The sequence below is a fragment of the Pundamilia nyererei genome, unplaced genomic scaffold (genome assembly GCF_000239375.1).
Source record: "Pundamilia nyererei isolate P.nyererei 1_Seehausen unplaced genomic scaffold, PunNye1.0 scaffold00005, whole genome shotgun sequence".
NCBI classification, from domain to species: Eukaryota; Metazoa; Chordata; class Actinopteri; order Cichliformes; family Cichlidae; genus Pundamilia; species Pundamilia nyererei.
The window spans coordinates 3496421-3516061 of NW_005187406.1; the positions used below are offsets into that span (position 1 = coordinate 3496421).

General features: G+C 41.8%; 1 protein-coding gene across 6 annotated transcripts; it reads right to left on the reverse strand.

The window, feature by feature from the left end:
* Positions 1–1926: 1926 nt before the first annotated feature.
* kctd17 (potassium channel tetramerization domain containing 17) lies at positions 1927–19575 on the reverse strand. Of its 6 annotated transcripts, none has more exons than XM_005721810.2 (7): positions 19098–19575; positions 10344–10452; positions 9742–9833; positions 8994–9089; positions 7244–7369; positions 6623–6761; positions 1927–5045 (listed from the first exon to the last, which is right to left on the reverse strand). In XM_005721810.2, the coding sequence occupies exons 1-6, from the start codon at positions 19452–19454 to the stop codon at positions 6663–6665; spliced, it is 879 nt and encodes a 292-aa protein (XP_005721867.1). In that variant the 5' UTR covers positions 19455–19575; the 3' UTR covers positions 1927–5045; positions 6623–6662. The 6 variants fall into 6 exon arrangements, with proteins under 6 accessions (XP_005721867.1, XP_013769138.1, XP_013769143.1 ...); XM_013913684.1 differs by having other exon boundaries at positions 8946–9092; XM_013913689.1 differs by lacking the exon at positions 6623–6761 and having other exon boundaries at positions 8946–9092.
* Between the last annotated feature and the right edge of the window lie 66 nt (positions 19576–19641).

Genomic DNA, 19641 nt, shown 5'->3' on the forward strand with positions numbered 1-19641 from the left:
GCACCCTCGCATGCCAGTGCAGATGCTGCTAATGGCCTGTTCAACTAACAAAACACAGGAACACGATAAGAACAGAAGAGGCCGTTTTGCACAGACAGAAATGCAGGTTCGCCCTTTTTGTGCATTGTACAGTTTGGAAAAGGTTTTAGAACTACAGTAATACATTTGTATTTGTAATATATCCTGTTGTTTTTGTCATTAATGTTCATTGATTGTTTCTGCTGCTTAGCTTAAAACTGGGTTATTCCATTTATGTACAGCGCTTAATGTGTATTTGTTTCCACATTTGTCAGCCAGTAGGTAAATTATAGGTCTCATAAATATCTATAGACAATGCTTATAAAAGTCACAACTCAGCACCATCTGCATTTATTACTTTAACCAAATGACGGCCAGTTTTTGACTCCGTATACATCTCATGTCATGCAGAGGAGGCTGTATTGAGGAAGCTCAGGGAGGAAGATGCTGCACTGCAGGCCCTTGAAAAAGTGCCTTTGTTATTGTATAGAGCAGCGGTCCCCAACCTTTTTTGCACCACGGACCGGTTTAATGTCTGACAGTATTTTCTCGGAGCGGCCTTTAAGGTGTTGCAGATAAATACAACAAAATAAAATGATACGACCAAGACAAAAAATGTGGTATTTTGTAAACACAATAATGAAAGCGAAGTCACTGTGTAATTGTGTAACTTTATTAGCAGCGTCCTCCTGAAATGCGCCGCAACAGAGTAACATCAGTCGTGTCCAAATTCATGGGCTGCATCCTCCTGAGGACCCGGCCTTCGCGGTCTACGTAGGCCGGGTCCTCAGGAGGTCGGGTAGGCCGGAAGTAAACTGCTGTGAAATTGGACGGTCTAGCCTTCTGATTAGCGTCACTGCTGTGTCGGTGGGGTTTAATAAACTCAGCTGTCTGCTCCTTGCTATCTAAAATATAACAGGACACTGGCGTAAATTCTCGACCATTTCACACTTCTGTTTAATCAGTTTTCTGTTTGACGTTTATTAATCGCCCGGGTGGGTTCCTCCTTGGTGTTCACACAGCTGAATAAAGTTTTATTTTATCTAATCTAATAACTTTAATCTCAGCCAAACCGATTTACTCGCGAACAAATAAAACACTGAAAAAAGCCAAACAATAACATTTTTAGGTCGTCTAAGTGACTTATTTATTACGTTTAACCTGAGTAGCGAAAGCCCGCGGTGATCTGAAACTAATGTGCCGGGAGTTGTGCCATTCTCGGCGGCTCTAGTGATCCTCGAGCTCTCGGCTAGCTATCGAGCTGGTGGGTAACAGACGTCTCCGAAAACGTCGAAGCACTTTTGCAAATATGCGAAATCTTGATAAACCGAGCAGATATTTGAATTTCTCGCCTGAAAATATGTTAAAAGTTTATTTTGTGACCCAGAAAGATTAATAAGAGTAATTTTAAAACTTAGTAGCAGCCACGAACTGGAGTTTGGCTGGGCCGTGCTATGAATTCTGGGATATGGTGGGCCACGAAGAACACACCCGACACATCCGTGAAAAGGAGGACGCATTTGTCGGCTACATTCGGAGAGTCAACGAATTTGGACAGCCTTCGACGCGTCGCTGTGACTTAATCGGTCTACAAATGCGGCCCATGAATTTGGACACTCTGGTCGCTATGGTAACGCATAAAAACATGTCTTTCAAAATAAGACAACTACAAAACAAATATAAAGTGCATGAAAATATATAGAAAATGTATTCATAACACAAGGGAAAAGACCCAGGGAAACCGAAACTCCTGAGCCTCAACTCTCACTCGTGGACCGGTGGGCCCGGGGGCTAGGGACCGCTGGTATAGAAAGCAGTGCACAGTGGGCTCATTGTGATCAGGGCAAAAAACAAAACAAAGACTTTGTACCTTAAACCAAATGTTTATTTTTGTTGACAATGCTGACATTCATTTACATTAAATTTAAAAAAACAAAAACAAAAAAAAAAAACAGTACATTTTCCTTTCACTCTGTTGAAGATGTCATATGTTCAGGACCGCATGAAGTCCAGTTTTGAAACTATCCAAACACTGATTCCTGAAGCCCGTACGATTCATGCGTCACACATGGGTCCGTTTCATGCTCACAGACAGTAAAGTGGCTCTACAGACAGCAGATGAAAGAATCTCCAGCATCAGAGAGAAATGTTTTTCTATCCCGATTTGATGATGACAGATGTTTGGTTTTTTTTGCACAGGCTAATGAAAGAGCTCTGCTGTGTTTACACATTAAGTACTAATTGTACAGCAAAAATGAAGTGAGGGATCAAGCAAAAAAACAAACAGGGTACTGTAACAGGACATGCAAATGGAGGTTTATACATTTAAGTGAGCCAAGACGAAAAACTTGGAATCAGTAAACCTGCTGATTATACAGTATGTGCTGTTTGAGATCGTCAGGACAGTGAAACAGAAACACTATTCTTCAAGTAGAAACGAGCAAAAGTACCCCCCCACACGCATCTAAAAACAAACGGCCAAATTCTTACAATGTAATATTCAAAAAGAAAGTCTAAGAATAAATTAGACATCAAAACTTACAAAACAATTAAAAAAAGGTGGTGCTTTTTATACAAAACATCTTAAACCAGCTTCACCTCATGCATGCAGCTGTTTGGTGTGCACACTTACTCTTTATCTCTACAGGAACACCTCAGTAAATGCACGAGAAGACAAAGTAAAAACAAAAAGTGAGATTGTAAACCATCTACTGTAAAATATTAAAAGCAGCCACTTAAAAACACATGGAATAACAGCTACGATCATGCTGACATGTCTGTTTTGCTGCTTGAACTCAAGGCACTGAATGATCCGAGTAAAAAGCCACAAAGAGAAGAGGGGAAAAAAAAAAAAAAAGCTGAAGAAATGAAATCTTTTGGTCTTCTCTGTTCTGTCAATATCACTGTTATGAGTATCGTACGCAGTAACTGCAGGCTAACTACACATTTAACATTTACAGTGTTCTGCTAATCCTCCTAATTAGGGATCGGGAGGATCCCACAGGTTAAGGATGTTTTCTGATCAGTGCTATAAATGGAAAACAAACATGGAATATTGTATTTACATCCCATTTATTTATTTTTTTTATGTTAAATTGATTTTATTATCAAAATGTTAGGAGATAGAGGGGAAGGGAAAAAAAAAAAAAAAAAAAAAAAAAGTTGCCTACCACGATCTTATTTCTCGATTGTCTCAAATTTGTGACCCCTGCACACTTGTTGGCTGTGTGTTGCTGGTCAGTAGGTGTGCTGTAGGAGCTAAACAGCAGGAGGTGAGACTAAAGCTGCAGGCAGACGATGCTTAACACGGCTGCTGTAGTCTCAGAGGCAGAAATAATCCCTCTGGGCTTGCGTTCAATCTGAGAAGCGCACCAAATCTTAATTTGAGGCTGAAAACAGACCAATAACTTACATCACTTACTCCACAAATGTACTTATTTATGCATCCAAGAAGTGCTGAGTTGCATTTTAATGTTAGCATCTGTTCAAGTAAGTGTTTTCTTATAAGCTACAGCGTGATGTTGGACTATAGCAGACCTACTCTAAATTCTTATCTACATGCTTTAAAAACCTGCTGTTTTATAACTAATGTATAACCCTTTTGGTTTCACCCTAACATTCACTAAGTGCACCTCCTGAAATTTAATAAACACCAAATGTGAGTGGTGTATTTGCAGAGTGATGCCTAGAGCTATAAGGAAATTGGCCACAGTCTCGTGCATGAGTCCAAATGTGATCTGTGGTGTGGTTCTTGCATGTTCACAGCAGAGGTTGTTAAAAGTCACGTGGCTTTCTTTGACATTTTATTTTCAGTCATACACCTGCACTGCAGCAGATCTGCTTGCTGTGGGGCCTTTATTGGAACTAAAAACAGGATATGATCACTAATATTACAAAGCTGAGGTACACCAGACTCATCCTTGCCCCCTTCCTCCTCCATGCCTGCTTTTTAAGCCTTTCCTGACTACACCAACGTCTCCAAGTCTGTTGAGGCCAAAGCAGGAACTGGATCCCAGCCATGGCAACAGACCGAAGCAACACTGCTGTTGTGCAAGGTGATGCAGGTATGCATCAGCACAAACAAGGGATATATGTGTATACGCGCGCATGTGTGTGTGTGTCTGTGGGCAACAATGTAGAGCAGTTTGTGTTTTCACCAGTGCAGCGTGTGCACCTTTGTAATGTCCAGAAAGTGTAAAATTGTCCCCACAAGCACATTTTTGACCTACTTCAGTTACACAGTCCAAACCAAGAAGTGGCTATGCTAACACACAAACACACACCCTCCTGAATGACTGAGAGCAACAAATTAGTGGACTTTGAGTTGAGCTCGTGAAGATTTAATTACTTGAGTACGCTTGAAGTCATCTTTAAATAAGGCTGATATGGGCGATTTAACACACTTTTGCTCTGTGTGGTCCAGCAGCTGCTGGCAGGTTTTCTTCACAACCAAGGTGATTTTTTTGTCATGAGAAAACCTCGTACCAAACTATGAAATACTGTCAGCACTTCAGCAGAGTCGGTGGTCAAAGACTGGGCAACAATTGCATAAATCACCGGGATAGCTGCTTCATTAGGAAATAAAATGATGCAAATCCTGTGCAGCACAGATGGGACAGCTCCTCACAGGTTAACCAAGACGAGGCCAATTCTCTCCTGTCATATTAAGAATCAGCACCTTGGTTCAGCCAGATCTAATATGGCTCTTTGGTCATGATTTACTAAGCTGCACTACTGCCCTTGGCAATATAACATCTGCACAGACACAACACATCTGTAAATTAAGGTGATTTCACTTTTTTCTTTTTTTAAGATGGTATTGCTCCATTGCGTTAACAGTGATATTAGACATTTTTGGACGTTTGCTAAAACTAACCAGCATTTTGTCAATGAAGTGGCAACAATGCTACGTATTGCGATGACTATCCACAGACAAAAACACACAAATGCCATGTACAGAACATGACAAGCATAGGAAAAATAAATTCTCGTGATTTCTACATCCGGGACCCGTGGATTTGAAAAAGCTGCAAAATGAAAGACAAAACGACAAAACAAAAACAGACATTAGAGATTGGAAAAGTGCAGACATAAAATCTACAGTCACTGCAAACAATCTAAGCTATGGTTTTGGCTGCAATGATGGCAATGATGATGAATATGTTGAGCAACTGAGAATAAGTGACTTAACTATCACGCATAATGACTGGAAACAACAAAACAAAAACAGCCATCTTCGCTACTTACTACATACGAGTGTGTGTTTTCTGCTTTGATATTTACTGAATTTTAAATTGTGCATTGTGCAAATGTTAATTACACATGTGTGTGACTTTACACTGACACTGTATATGTATGTGCACAGACTGGGAAGGACATCTGAAGACTATTGCTGCACTGAAAGGTCAGAGATATTCCATGTCACAGCATTGACAATGAGAGCCCATAGAGACGCAGCTCTCAATCGATACATGTGAGGCTGTGTGGGGAAAGTGACATTTCCAACCAAGCGCCAATTAGCAAAATTCATCACATTCTCTCACACACACACATGTATTTTATCGAAATCTGTTTTCCATTTAATCACAGTGACAAATAACTACACATAAAAGATGGTCTTGGTATCTTGATCACAGCTGTTTTTTTTCTCTGAACAAGAACTGGTCATATTTGTGTCAAATTACCAGCTAACCACTGTGATTGGTGATCGAGTGCTAACACAAACTAATAAATAACAATAACAATAACTATTATTATTATAATACTGGTTACTTTAAATGTTATACACAAAACATCAGTGCATGAATTAAAAAAATACTGACACAGTGCTACACCAAATCCCAGGGGACTACCTTCGCGAGTTATCGTGTTCACAAGATTTTCAAAAAACTTGACCTCTGACCCTGACCTCACTGAGATTTGAACTCCTCTGACATATTTACTAGTATTCATTCGAAAAGTCTAAGTTATCGTGTTCACCCCATCAGCCTTTTTACAGTTAAGGGGTAAACTTGCAGATAAAGAGGAAATCGCTTCGTTCTTGTCGTTAGCTGCAGGGACACTACTGGCATGTTACTTTAAGAGCACATTTTGCATGCTGGTATAACAAGCATATCTGTAAATATAGGACCAATAGCAATTGTGCAATGGTGTAAATAACTTATAATTATCCTAAAAATATAATACAAGTTAACTGGTCCTGTGCTCATGTTGGTTATGAGCACAAGGCCTCCATCCTAGTCAAAGTAAGAGTTTATTTTTGTTGTTTATGGTCCAAATCATGATTAGCGATTATGCATGTGTTATATTTTGCCCATGTTTTTTAATATGTTACAATCATTGCAACCTTACAGTTTTCAACCAGTAATCTAAATGCAACATTCACTTAACCAAATACACAACTACATTTGGTCATTTTAACATGGGACTGACTCAATGAAGAAAGATCTTCAGACTGAAACAGAAAGGCAACTGTAAGGCCATACTCAATGCTGTGCCATGAAACCTCTTCTATATTTCTCACAGACATCACAGACATATAAACACACACACACTAAAATCCACTACATCTACCCACTAGCACATCTTTTGCACAGTTCCTCACCCAGTCAGGCATCTCTTTGGAACAAAGAAACATGACTCCCTCATTCTCTAAGCCACTCATTTGGTGTGGTATCTCTCCCCCCCTCTTCCTCCTCCTCCTCCTCCTCCTTCGCCGCTTCCTCCTCCTGCATCTCTGTGGGCTTCATTCAGCATGAAGGAAGGAGGAGAAAATACAAAAGGGGAAAAGAAAAAAAAAAAAACGCGACAGAAAAATGACAAAAATGAGCACACGGATGAGTGTCAGTGAGTGGACAGTGAGAGGCTGAGAGGTAAAAAACAGACACAGATATATATTAATATATCCACATGAAGGAGGAAGAACCAATACAGTAATGATTGAGAACTGCAGGAATGAAAGGCAGAGCTGTGTGAATGATGGAGTGAATGTGCTTGTGAATGACATTTTGAGGGGAGTGACATTTGGAGCTTTGAGTGGAGAGGCGCAGGATCAAAGCACACTCATATCACCTTTAATGAGCTGAGAGACCTCTACTCTTTCACACATCGCACAACAAAGCAGAAATACACACATACGAACACAGCCAACACACAGCTTAGCAGCTTCTCCCCATAGTGTATTTTGAAATATACTTGTGTGTTCATGCAAAATATCGAGACTCACCTTGGTTTTGTGACTCTGCTCTGTTCCCAGCCCAGATCCGGCCGTGTGGAGCTCCTTTGATACGACACACAGGAATTCAGCCTGATCCTCTGTTCCATAGCTGTACGACGAGCCGATGTTCACCATCTAGAAAGAAAGAGACGCAGATGCAGAGAGAAATACAGAGCAGAGAGGGACAGAGACAAAGACACACAGTGAGTATCATGGGGACTTCCAGCACAGGAGACAGAAAGTGGAGATCCCATACTACAGCTAAGGAAGGTTGCCTTTGCTCATGCATGGCTGGGGGACGGGGGAGGACGCAGCAGTAGATTCAAGCGCTGTGTACTTGTGGAAACAGCAAAACAACTGCGGGTCAGCTCTGCTGAAAAATATATGAAAATCATAGCTGTGCAGCATGCAGGGGAGCCAAGTGCTAAAGCAGAGGAGTGGGGGAGGGACACAGGGTCTGTGTGCGATTTTTAGCCTACAGTGTTGTAAAGGCTGGCCAGTTTAACGCCATGAAGTCTAGAAGTATTAAACATATTAACAGGTCGTCTTTGGAGATGTGGCCAATAACAGACTGACATTACAACAGACAAGAAGGCGTGTTTATTTGACAGAACTGGTTCTCCAAAATCTGTATCATAATTTTAAAACTATAAAAGTTTACGATTTCTTTAAGATTACAGGTTCTGGGACTAACTCACACGGACTCACTAGATTAAAGGGGCTGTTTAATGGCTCAGTCACGCTACAGTACAAATTAAATGGCAACCTCCTTTCAAATAGGCGACAAAAAAGGTTGCCCAGTGACTGCATCAAATTCAGCGACCAAATGTAAGTAGGTGTGGGGACTAAGCGTTGTCTGGTCCCCATAGGTGTCTTTAAATAGTCGTGGTCCGACACGGACCGACTGCAATCGCGCTCAGATGTATGCAAATAACTGCTGTGTAATTTATAAAAAGGCAGACAGATTGCCAAAACATCGCAATCAGTCTGTCGGTCTGAACTGTTGAGTGCAACTTAGTTCTGATGAGTCTATTTGCCAGACGGGGACTTAACTAAACTTGATGTAATTTGGTTATTCCTACATTAATGCGATGTTGCTGAGTGCCTGTCATCCTGCAGTTAAACTCTCGTCCTGGAGCAACTACGCTTCCATTTATGGAGGAACTTCTGAATTTCTTTTCTAATCTGTGTGGTTCTGGTTAGACTCTAAATGCAAGTAGTTACTATGAATTTCTATTTATTGTGGATTTCTGTATGCACAGCAATAGCTTTGCAGGAGTTGGACACAAATTTATGATTTCCACTGATTTGTCACAGTTATTTGCCATATTATCACAAACGGATGATACATAATTGCCAACTTCACCCTATTCAATCACAAATTCACAGCAGACTGATATAAGGTTGACTTCGAAGGAAGTATTTGGAGACCTGGTCCCCAGCTTCCAAGCAACCATTTCAAACTCCACAAGATTGCCAGTTGATGGCACATGGATGTAATTATTTTGCATGTGCTGTTGTCTCCAACCACCGTTTTCTCTAGTGTCACTGTAACATTAGGCCAGCAAATCAAGAACTAGACTAAGGGCATAATCTAGGATTTAATGGAAAGTTCAGATTGGGAATGCAAACAGCAAGGCTCGGGTCAGGACCGAGGGGTTAGACCAAGGGTCACGGTTAAAGGGTCAGCAGCAGCGTGAGTCCAACCCACAGTCCAGAGCAGTCCGGTGCGGGGCTTTCTGCAGGTGCGCACGCTGACCTGCTCAAACTTCCAGCCGTCCGACATCGTGGAGACCATCTGGGTCAGCTCCTCCTCCTGGCACTGCAAAACTCGGTAGACATGCTTGGGGGGCACCTGCTAGTATAAAAGGATGAGAGAGGAAAGAGTTGACGATGCAGGAAATGAATGAAAAGGAAGGTGCAACCATTTCGAGAGATACAAAAAGGGAAGTAAATACTGACACTGCTAGACTGAATTCTATGAATTTTCCAATAAGGTGCAGTCATTTCATATTGCATAACATTCAACGCTCTGGATTACCAAATCCTATTTGGGCAGTTTAAAAGCCAGCACCACTATTTTCATATTTCTGCACAATATTTAACCCCGCTAGGCAAACACGAGCAGTGAGTCCAGTAAAGAACAGTAGGATAAGGGGAGAGTGGGAGTATGTTCGAGAGGGCAGAAGGATTATATAAGAGTGAGTCCAACCATCCCGAGAAAAGCAAAGAAAGAAGAGAGAAGGCTGATGTACAGCAGCGGCCTCTTCATAGAAGCACCCGGGGGAACAAAATCATTAATAAAGGCTGAAGCACTGAAACGCTCAAACGTCTATATCCTATGACTCTAAACAATACTGCAATATTTAGCACAGGACATGTCAGAACAGCTAAATACAGTAAATATTATATGTTTCAAGAGTAATAATACAATCAACATAAATGTGATATACTGCGTTTTATAGTTGGAAGCTCAGTGATTCACTGTTGACAGGTTGTGCGTTTACCTGTGTGGCTTTGGAGTCTCTCTCTACGATCCTCTCTTTAATCAGTTTGATGAGCGGGGTGATGTTGTAAAATTCGGCCTCCTCCAGGACACCTGGTCACAGAAGAAACACTCAACTCAGCTGCTGTGTGACACTGTAGTGCAACATTTCCACGCCAGATGACCTCAGCTGCACCCTAATCATGTTGCAAACCAGTCCAAGTAAACAGAATATTCTTTAAATATTATTGTTTAATATTCAGCTAAACATCATTCATATTTCAACCACTGTATACTCCTTTAAGCTAACAATTTTTAATTCTACTTTTGTCCTTTATAGAACATATATTTAACCACATCAGTCTACTATTGATTATTAGTCCTGGCCATCTGTTAACCATTACTGTCAACCGTTTCTTAATTATTCATTAACTGATTTTAGCTACCTCAGTAGAAGACTTATACATTCTTCAGACATACCAAATCTTCATATAAAGTGCACAAATTCAATTAAAAACACAAAAGCAAAAGAAAGGCATCAGGGAAAAAGTGCATCATACTGCAACAAACGTGCTAGTATTATTCTTATTTCTACTGGCAAGCAAATAAGACAATCATGCAGACCTTCTTCAGCGAGCTCCTTGTTGTAGACCAGTTTGCCATGCCGCAAGTAGTTGAGGATGGGGCCAAAGTAGGTAGGATCCCTATCAATTACATAAGCTCCAGTCTCATCCTGTTACAGAAAAGAGTCAGAGACAGACAGAGGACAGTCCATTATATCATTACTGCATTTTTACAGCCTTCATAACACATTTCCTCATGTTATGAAGTGTGGAGGTTTTATTTTGCATTTGTGCATGTGATTCTATCTGAAGCAATGTAGATGGTGACATGTTGCTCAAGAACTGTCTGCAGTCACTCTTCTGTTTGTTGCTTGTGTTTTACTACTGTTCACGCTTGTGCTACTTTCTTTATTCACCTCTTCTCTTGGTTTCACTTCGTGTGTGCGTGCCTGTTCCACTGTGCGCTCCACACTGTGTGGACTGAACTCAGATTTACTCTGGTAACAACAGCTGTTTTTACATGGGAACAAAACAAAACAAAAAAAACCCTACTGGTTACTGAAAGTCAGCGTAAACTGTGTGCTCATGTGTGTCAACAGCCTACTTCACTTGCATCTCCAGGCTACATGTGACAAGCTTGCCTGGTTGTTATGTCATGACTCCTATCCCTACACATATACGCTCATCCTGCCTGTGCTCTTGTCCATAATGAATGCTTGAAGCACATCGCCCTTTAGAGTCGAGTTCATAAAAGAGCCACTGCTGGAGGAGTTCAAAAACATGCCAATAGGAGATACAGGCAAAGGCATTTAAATTAAGGGGAAAAGGGGCGGGACTTGTTGGAAATTATATGATTTTCAAATGCCGAATTCCTCAGCCCAAAATACAAACCATTATCTCTTGATAAGAGAGAGTACATCAGAGTTAGCTTTTCTACAGATTTAACCATATACCAGCATTTGGCTGGTGCTATATACAGAGCTATTCTGCGTCTCCATATATAGACTGAAAGGACAGTTAATGCAGTAAGTCAATGAGCAGGAAGATATCCAGCTAGATAATGAGAACATGCTCCAGTCACATGACTGATTCTTTTTCTGACTGCCTGCTCAAGCAGTAACAATCTTGGCCTGTAGCAGCAACTTGTGCAGATGGATGTTAGCACTTTTATTTGCGTGTTCTGCATGCACATGCACAACACAGCCCACTATAAGAGTAAGTTATATGGTCAGCAATATTGTTGCTTCTGCTACTACTACAAACAAAAAACCCTCAGAAACAGCAGCACTGCTGGTTAAGCTCTAGCTCTGTTATAGTAGCATTTGCTGCAAACAGAGAGTGAGGAGTGTAAACACCAGTGTACTCCTCAGAGCACTCTGTAGGATGGAAGGATAGCTAGGTGAGGATGGATTAGATGAAAAACAGGGGGGGTAGGAAGACAACAAAAGATCAGTAGAGGACAAAAGATTAAAAAAAAATGCTATGAGAAAAACAAACAAACAAGAAAAATACCCTGGTTTGGAAATAGGAGGTAAAGGAAATTTCTTTGTATTAAAGAAGGTTCAAAGAAACAGGTGGACACTGTCACAGACATGGATGAATAAGACATATGGGTTTTACACATTTGTGTATGTGAGCAAGAAAGCAGAGATCAGAGTTGAAGACCAAGAGGCACCGTGTATAAACTGAGTGCATGTTAGGAGAGTATGCGTTTGTACTGAAAAACAGTGATTAGAGCGTGAAAAAGCTGAGACTGCAGCTCCGGGCATAAACATAGGTACATACAGACACACTCGACATCCTAAATGAGCAGAGCTGCAGTGGAGGACAAACTGACGCCTCATCGACGTGACTTGACTTGACAGTGTGGCCATAACAACACGAGGGGAAAGCTTTCTGAATTGTGTCACAGCCATCACTTGAGTCTTGCTGTCTTTCTCCATCTGCTATTGGTTGATTTTTAGTATTATTACTCTTACTATACAGGTGATCTCTCTCTATCTACTGACTGGATGCCAAACTAAAGCACCAGCACCTCAACAAATTAGCACATTTCCCTTTGCACTTCATTTACAACCAAAAACGTTGTGTACATAAGAACCAAACAAGCAAAATAAATCCAGTCATGACTATCAGTCCATGCTAATGTAAATTACACTGAATTGCCTGGGTGCGCTATTTTTCATTGGCGGAGCAAAACAGGCATTTTAGTTTAGCTTTCAGACATTCGATCCTTATGTCTTAAGCGTTTATAGCAATTGTTTATTACAGTTGCATAACGCATTATGAAAAACTAGAATGAGTTTCTCTTTACTTCACCTCATGTTCTGCTCCACTCTGTGTGTATTAGTTTCACCATGTTACACACAATGAAACAGTAAGCAGAGGATCACAGCAGAAACAATAGCAGGGACTCTCACACTGAGCTAAAATGAGTATGAATAAAGTACAGAAATAACAAAATTTTTTAAAATGGCCTTTTTTATGAGAGGTCACTTTCTCAGTTTCATTATTGTGGGAAGTCCAAAAGACTCAAAGGGAGGGAATTAACAGTTATGACATTTAGGTACTCATTAGTTGATGAGTTAATGGTTTACACAACATTTGTTCAGGGAAATAGGATGCGACTCTATAACACTTCCCTGTAGCGGTAAGGACGTCCAGTAGCCCATCGCCTATAATCTAACAAAACCCCATTCACCTTTTAAAACATGCGCACAACAATTACCTCCTAACTAGGGATGGGTACCGGTATTGGTTCTGACATAAACGGTAGGTACGTACATTCTTTTAGAGTTTAAGAGAGATTAAAAACACCCAAATGCGAAGCGGTCAAAAGTCTGGCTGTACTTCACATCAAAAGATGCAAACTCAGCAGCCTGCAACAAGTGCTTTAAGGTGATACTGTGCAAAGGAGGAAACACCTCGAATCTGATGAAACACCTGGCGACGCATAGTGTTTTTTTAAAGCCAAGAAATACACCGTATTTGACAGCTTGCTGCAAGACCAAGCACATACGGACCCGGAGTTAGCAACATCCCCCAAGAGCCCGAAGAGGAGAGTCCTGGCCCCTAGCCCTGCCAGTGTAGCAGAAATGATGACGGATGATGATGGCAGCAGCCGTTCTTCTCTGCGTGAGTAGCTTAATGTTGTTCGTGTGTAATTTACGTTGAGTAAATGATAAATGGCCTGTATTTGTATAGCGCTTTTCTAGTCCCTAAGGACCCCAAAGCGCTTTACATATCCAGTCATCCACACATTCACACACTGGTGACGGCAAGCTACATTGTAGCCACAGCCACCCTGGGGCGCACTGACAGAGGCGAGGCTGCCGGACACTGGCGCCACCGGGCCCTCTGACCACCACCAGTAGGCAACGGGTGAAGTGTCTTGCCCAAGGACACAACGACCGAGACTGTCCAAGCCGGGGCTTGAACCGGCAACCTTCCGATTACAAGGCGAACTCCCAACTCTTGAGCCACGATCGCCACAGGCTAAACACGTTATTAAAATAATGCACGTAAGGTGAACTAGCAAACACGGTCGTAGTTACATGCGGCTGTCTTCTTGTTTGATAGAGTGATACCATATAAGCTCTATAGCTGCAGAAAAGGCTAGCATTGTTAGAAAAAAAACAGCTAAACATGAGAGGTTTTAGGACAAAGTTTGTGTTTTCCATTGTTTAAGCACCAGTTCAAGCACCATTTAAGCACCGGCACCATTTCAAAAGTACCGGGTTGGCACCGGTATCGGATAAAATCTAAACGATACCCATCCCTACTCCTACCTGTATCTCAGTGTTAAAAATACTGAAAGGTTTATTTTTCCAACAAATTGTGACCTAATGCATTTTTCAGGTATGCCAGGCTATCAGTGCATCTCAGTATATGCTAGCATACAGAGTCTCACAGCAAGTCCAGTTTCTTTTTCTACACTGTACTCCTTGTATTGCTGCTATAATATCTGTGCAGTTGAGACTATTAAGTATTACTAAGTATTATTATTACTATTAGTAATCCTCAGTCTTGGTGAAAATAAGAGCTAACACATTCATTTTTAGCCTGTCTATGAAATTCTGATATGAACGGGGGCAGGAGTTGTGATAAAACTCTAGAAATAAGGGTGATTTCTAATTACGGATCAGCCTAATTTATGGTCTGTGGGATCAAAGATGGCCTAGCTAAACTACTGACTTCTCAAGTGCCAGTGACACTTTTCGTGTGGGAGGCATAAAATAAGCTTGGTCGCATGTGCCTTTTTTTTGCAAACTTTCCCAAACACCAACTACACATTTGTAAGCATGTAAAACACTGCCCCATCCTGTAGCTCTGACTTATTTTACCTGTATATGTATCAATCTAATTATACAAATAAGTTTAAGGAAACAGGAATAGCAAAGAAAGTTGTGAAATCCTGCCATGGGATATGGTTAAAACACCCACCAACCTCTTACTGTGTTCTCAGCCTTCAATTTGTGCATTTTCAAATTTACAAGTTTAAACAACTCTGAAGCAAAAACCTTGCCTCTAGCATTTTTGGAGGCTGTGTTGACACTGTGGGATGAGATGGGTTGTGGACAATTAAAGTTAAAAACTTAATTAACAAAAAATTTCATGCGTACGTGCAAATAATCCCTAAACCACAGAACCTGGCTGTGTTGTTATGGCCCACAACCAGTCATCCATGGTGTAACTGGCCTGGGATGGTGCGAGATCATCCACACGGATAAAGGAGGGGAGCCCTGGGTTTGGTTGGGTGAGGAGGTAGAGCATTTTAAGTGCCAGTAATCTCATTAAAACAGTCGCACGGAGACAGATTGTAAGCGTCTATGTGGAGGTTTAAAAAAAAAAAAAAAGACAGACAGGAGCTCCTAAGTGCAGACATGCAAACGTCTGAGAGGGAGGGGTGGGAGGATTGTCCAGCACCTAAAAATCAGCTCCTCTCTTGAGCAAAAGAAACACAGGCTGAAGTGCTTTTAACTGATTTGGATTTACAACGTTCTGTGTGGTAACTAACTCGAGGGGTGGCTCGTTTCAGCTTGATGCTGGCCAGTTAACAAAGTATGCTGACACACACACAAAAAATGGTGAGGCAGCGCTCGAAGGACAGCCTGTGTTGCTCCAAACTGTAGAAGTGTGATATTTGCAGTCAGCTGATGAGATGATGTGACCTAGTTTTAGCAGGCAGTGTCTGTTTGTTTGGTCTCCAATATCAACTTTCACGTCTTAAGAAGTTTGACAAGCTGAGAGGAACAAAGTGCACTCACTGTTAAACACTTCCTTTAAAAAGAAAGACGCAGATTTTGTTTTAGAGGAGGCTAAATTGAGCCAGATATTTTCAGACCAACTGTGCACCAAATCTGCTCACTCTTTCATGTAGTTAGCTGTTAAGATCAGTGCATTACTGATTCACAAGGTCCGTCAATTTGTCCCGCATTTAATTCTGGGAATAATAGCACAAATAATTACTGGTTACTCAAACTCTTTTTTTATTTTTAGGCTACTAGAGTTGAGCCCTTAATCTTCCAGGAATTACAGTTTCTTTCCGGACTTTGAAAAAGAAGAGTTCCTGGGTATAAAACAAAAACATTTCTTGTTATCACTGCAGTATTAACTTACATAATGGATTAAGTAAACAAGGACTCAGGACAGACAACAGATGATACGTTTCTCGGATCTGGCAAAGCCTTTATAATACCCCGAAACACATCTCTCTGTGAAGTCCATCTATAGAGCAGTATGTTTTGCTGTATAAACATTAAACAATGACTCAGATCGTTACGCCACCGCGCTCCTCTTGCTCCCAACTCACTGAGGATTCAGAGTCTCACTGACAGCTCAGTTCCTGTTTTTGAGCTGCTAGCAAATGGGTAGTAATCAGAAGAAAAAGAAGTTTACTTAAGTATTCTTCTCCGTGGTTTGAGATTCAGGAGTTTGTGATACAATGCATAAATTACAGGGTACGAGCAAAAAATAATAATAATAATAATAAAAAAAAGCATGAATGTAAAACAAAGTGAGTCAACTACCAAGAGCGAGAATGCAGAGAGGACAAGAAAATAATACAGGGAGGTAGAAAATAATGAGGAGGAAGGAAAGTGTTGGTGTGCGTCTGAATATTTGTGAGACACAGAAAGAGAGATTACATGTGTGTCATCAGGCAGCGCAGAGAAACCTCCTGTCAGGTCACAGCTGAAGGTCACACAGGAATATTCTTTCCATAGCACCCAGAGGTGCAGCAGGGGAACAGTCATCACTGCTGCGCACCACAATCCCACTCAATCCTCTGCGATTGTTATTTCTGGATCTGTCGCATATTCAGTTTGTAACCTGCTTCAGTGACTGCACATGTAATAATAATAACAGCATAAGCGATGTGGCAAATCATCAAGCCACATCTTGATCTTAAAGGGAGGCTCGATTCTAATCCTAAGCATGACTTGATGCAGTTTTCCCCGCTGGTTTAGTATTTGTGTCACAGTTTGGGACTGGGGTGAATACCACATGTAGTCGTACACTATGAGCAGCCACTAAAGATTCAAACACCAGCCTAAAATTCCCCTGCTCTCCCGCATTTCCTGTTTTTCCTGTAACAGTCACAAAAAAAGAAAAGAGGAAAAAAAAATCTTAAAATAAACCTTTCTAAAGGTCAGGAATTGACTGGCAGGTGCACAATGTTCTCAACTGAAACATGACATGTACTTTTAGAAGGGTGAATTTCTTTCTATTTTGGTCCACTGCTGTTCCTGACTAAAAAGTCAATTCAGTCGGGACCACTATAATCAAAAGGAGATCGCCACTTCCAGCTGCAGTAATTTGTATTTGATAGCATGGCTCTGCCCTTCCGCCATGTGCATACATGGAAAGCTGGAGGCAAGAAGAGCAGCAAGACCTCAGCACAGAGCTGGCAAAACCCCGCTAAATACACATTTAGTCTGATAGGGCATGAAAGGAGAAGCTGGGCAGAAGGCAGATTGCATAATGGCTTGCAGGTGCCCCACAGCTGCAAGGGGGGTTAAAACCGGTTAGGCCCCAGTCACATAGGCTTAGATACCAGTTGGCGATCCCCGGTTACGGTCTGGTATACTAGGTTACTGAGCAAAAATTCCCCAGCTGGTTGATGAATGGTTGCTCACAGCAGCTACTCAGTGGTTAATTAGCGAGGGTCTGCAGACAAATCAGCAACTTCCATAAAAACGATCAGCAATTGTAGCAATCTGCTATCACCCAAAAGAGCCGCAAGGAGGGTTTTTTTGATGAATCAAAACTAAGCACAAAGTCAGCAATGACCCTTAATGACTAATCTAAGAATTTATTAAAATATATATTTTTAGCCCCAGGATTGTTGTAATTTGTCTGAAATTGTATGCATTGGTTCACAAAATAAATAAAATTTCAACGAGTGCTACAACAAATTATTGATTTACAGATTGACCTACACAATTAAACATCAAATCATTTAAAAAGTGAGAAAGAACCTATGCAGTTTCCTATAGTCTATGGCGATGTGGTGACAAGAAAAACCAAACAAACGCTTATCCATCTGTCAGCCGATTAACTGAATATTTGCAACCCTACTTTTAAATTGCTAATTTGAATAACTAATTAATATCTCTGGAGTGCTCTGCTGGCCCATGAGTTTAATACATTCACCATGTAATTGTATCATCACAGGTTTGTGTTCAGTCAAGGTCTTTTATTAATCGTTACCACCTGCTTCATTTCCTGCCAGCTCTCTGCTGTGCTACCTAATGTACTGTAGTATAAAATTACACACCACTGATCAGACAACTCCTCACCCCCTCCTATTTTCTCCAGAAAAGCTGAAATTTTGGCAACATGGAGGTATTCACCTGCCTGCAGCATTGTATCAGTTTACAGTGGGCTGTGGTTCATGAGGAGGACCTCCCCCCCACCCCCACCCTTTGTCATACTCATGCATATCAAAGTCCATGCAGCATAATAGAAATCTGCATCATTCATGAGTCTTTCAAGTCCATTCAGTCTACATGTGACAGCCAGACTCTCCCTCTCTCTTGCCCTCCCCATAAGATGCCAGCTGTACAGCTACCAACTGTGTGGCTCCCTGCAGAAGAGGAGGCACGTGTTCATCCATCTGACCCAAGCAACATTCACATGAAGAAAAGCAGGAGAGTGGAAGTGCTTCAGACTGCACGTATATCTCCTGGTTAGTGGGCTGCTCCATGCCTATTTGGAGCTGCAGGAGTGGATTTCCGGAAGAGGACAGATGCAAGTTTTAGGGAAATCAGTACTCGTGTTGGAGTGATATCATGGGATACAATTCCGTACTTTATTGAAACAGATGCACACGCATTTTATAGAAAATAATCGCCATTTTAGACCAAAGCAGTAAGCCTGTTAACATAAATCGAACCAATCGTGTGTTAACAGATGCCTCAACGATCTAAGCTGTTGTTAACTTTAAGCCGCTGCAGATAGCAGGAGTGTTATCAAGAGATCAAAAACCGCACCAGTGTCTCTGTTCTTAACAAATACAATTGCGTGCCACAACACGAATGGTGTGCAACGTCTATTGTAATGTACTGTCACCACATTCGTTTTCATAGAAATCTGATATATGGCACAATGTCACTTGCCAGTACCCAGAATAATAGCGTCTGAGACAAAGTAACTATCAAACTTAAATGCTCACAGGACGTTGAAACCATCACAAAGACAATAAGTGGAGGAGGTGCAGTCCCAGCTCACCCGCTGCTGTGACAAAATAATAGTTATGTTTCGCCCGGAGCGAAGCACCGTTCAGCGGGGGTTAAAGCGTCCTGGCGGGGCTTACCGTGTCCGAATGCAGGTCCTGCTGCTGGCACAGCCGGTACAGGAACGAAGTTTGCTCCTTGAGGAGCGTCTGCCGCGTCGTGAGGAACACCGTGCCGCCAACGTTGAGGCGAACCCACTTCCCGTTGTTTCCCCCGTTAGGGTTGATAACCGAGCCGTTACCGATGCTCTGCGACGCCGTCCCGCCGGATTCTGTCGAGCTGGCGGTGGCAGAGGTCGCGCTCTCTCCCGCCTCGCTGTCTTTGTTGTTATTGTTGTTGTTGTTATTGTTGTTGCTGTTGTGGTGGTGGCAGCCGTGGTGTGTCGACAATGCAGCGGCGTCCGCCGGTTCCCGCTGGTCCTCTGCCGTCGTTGCCATTTAGGAAAAAAAGCAGTTGGACACAGACCAGATACGAGCGCGGTGGACCCCGGACTGTTGCCTCGGCTTTTTCTCTCAGCTATCCAACCGAGCATGCTCCGCCCCCAGAGTGCCCACTCAAAGCAAGCTGGTTAAGTTACAGGAAGTTAACCACACTATGTCCCAGAGACACTTTCAAAGTAAAAGC

Bases quoted from the DNA above. Each gene is read 5' to 3' on its own strand.
- kctd17 (XM_013913677.1), bottom strand. From the start codon at position 19,454: ATGGCAACGACGGCAGAGGACCAGCGGGAACCGGCGGACGCCGCTGCA. The intron at 9,834-10,343 runs GTCTGCATGATT...TTCTGTGACCAG, and splicing joins CAAGGAGCTCGCTGAAGAAG to GTGTCCTGGAGGAGGCCGAA. The intron at 7,370-8,945 runs GTGGGTTGGACT...CTTTCTTTCTAG, and splicing joins GCACCGGACTGCTCTGGACT to ATGGTGAACATCGGCTCGTC.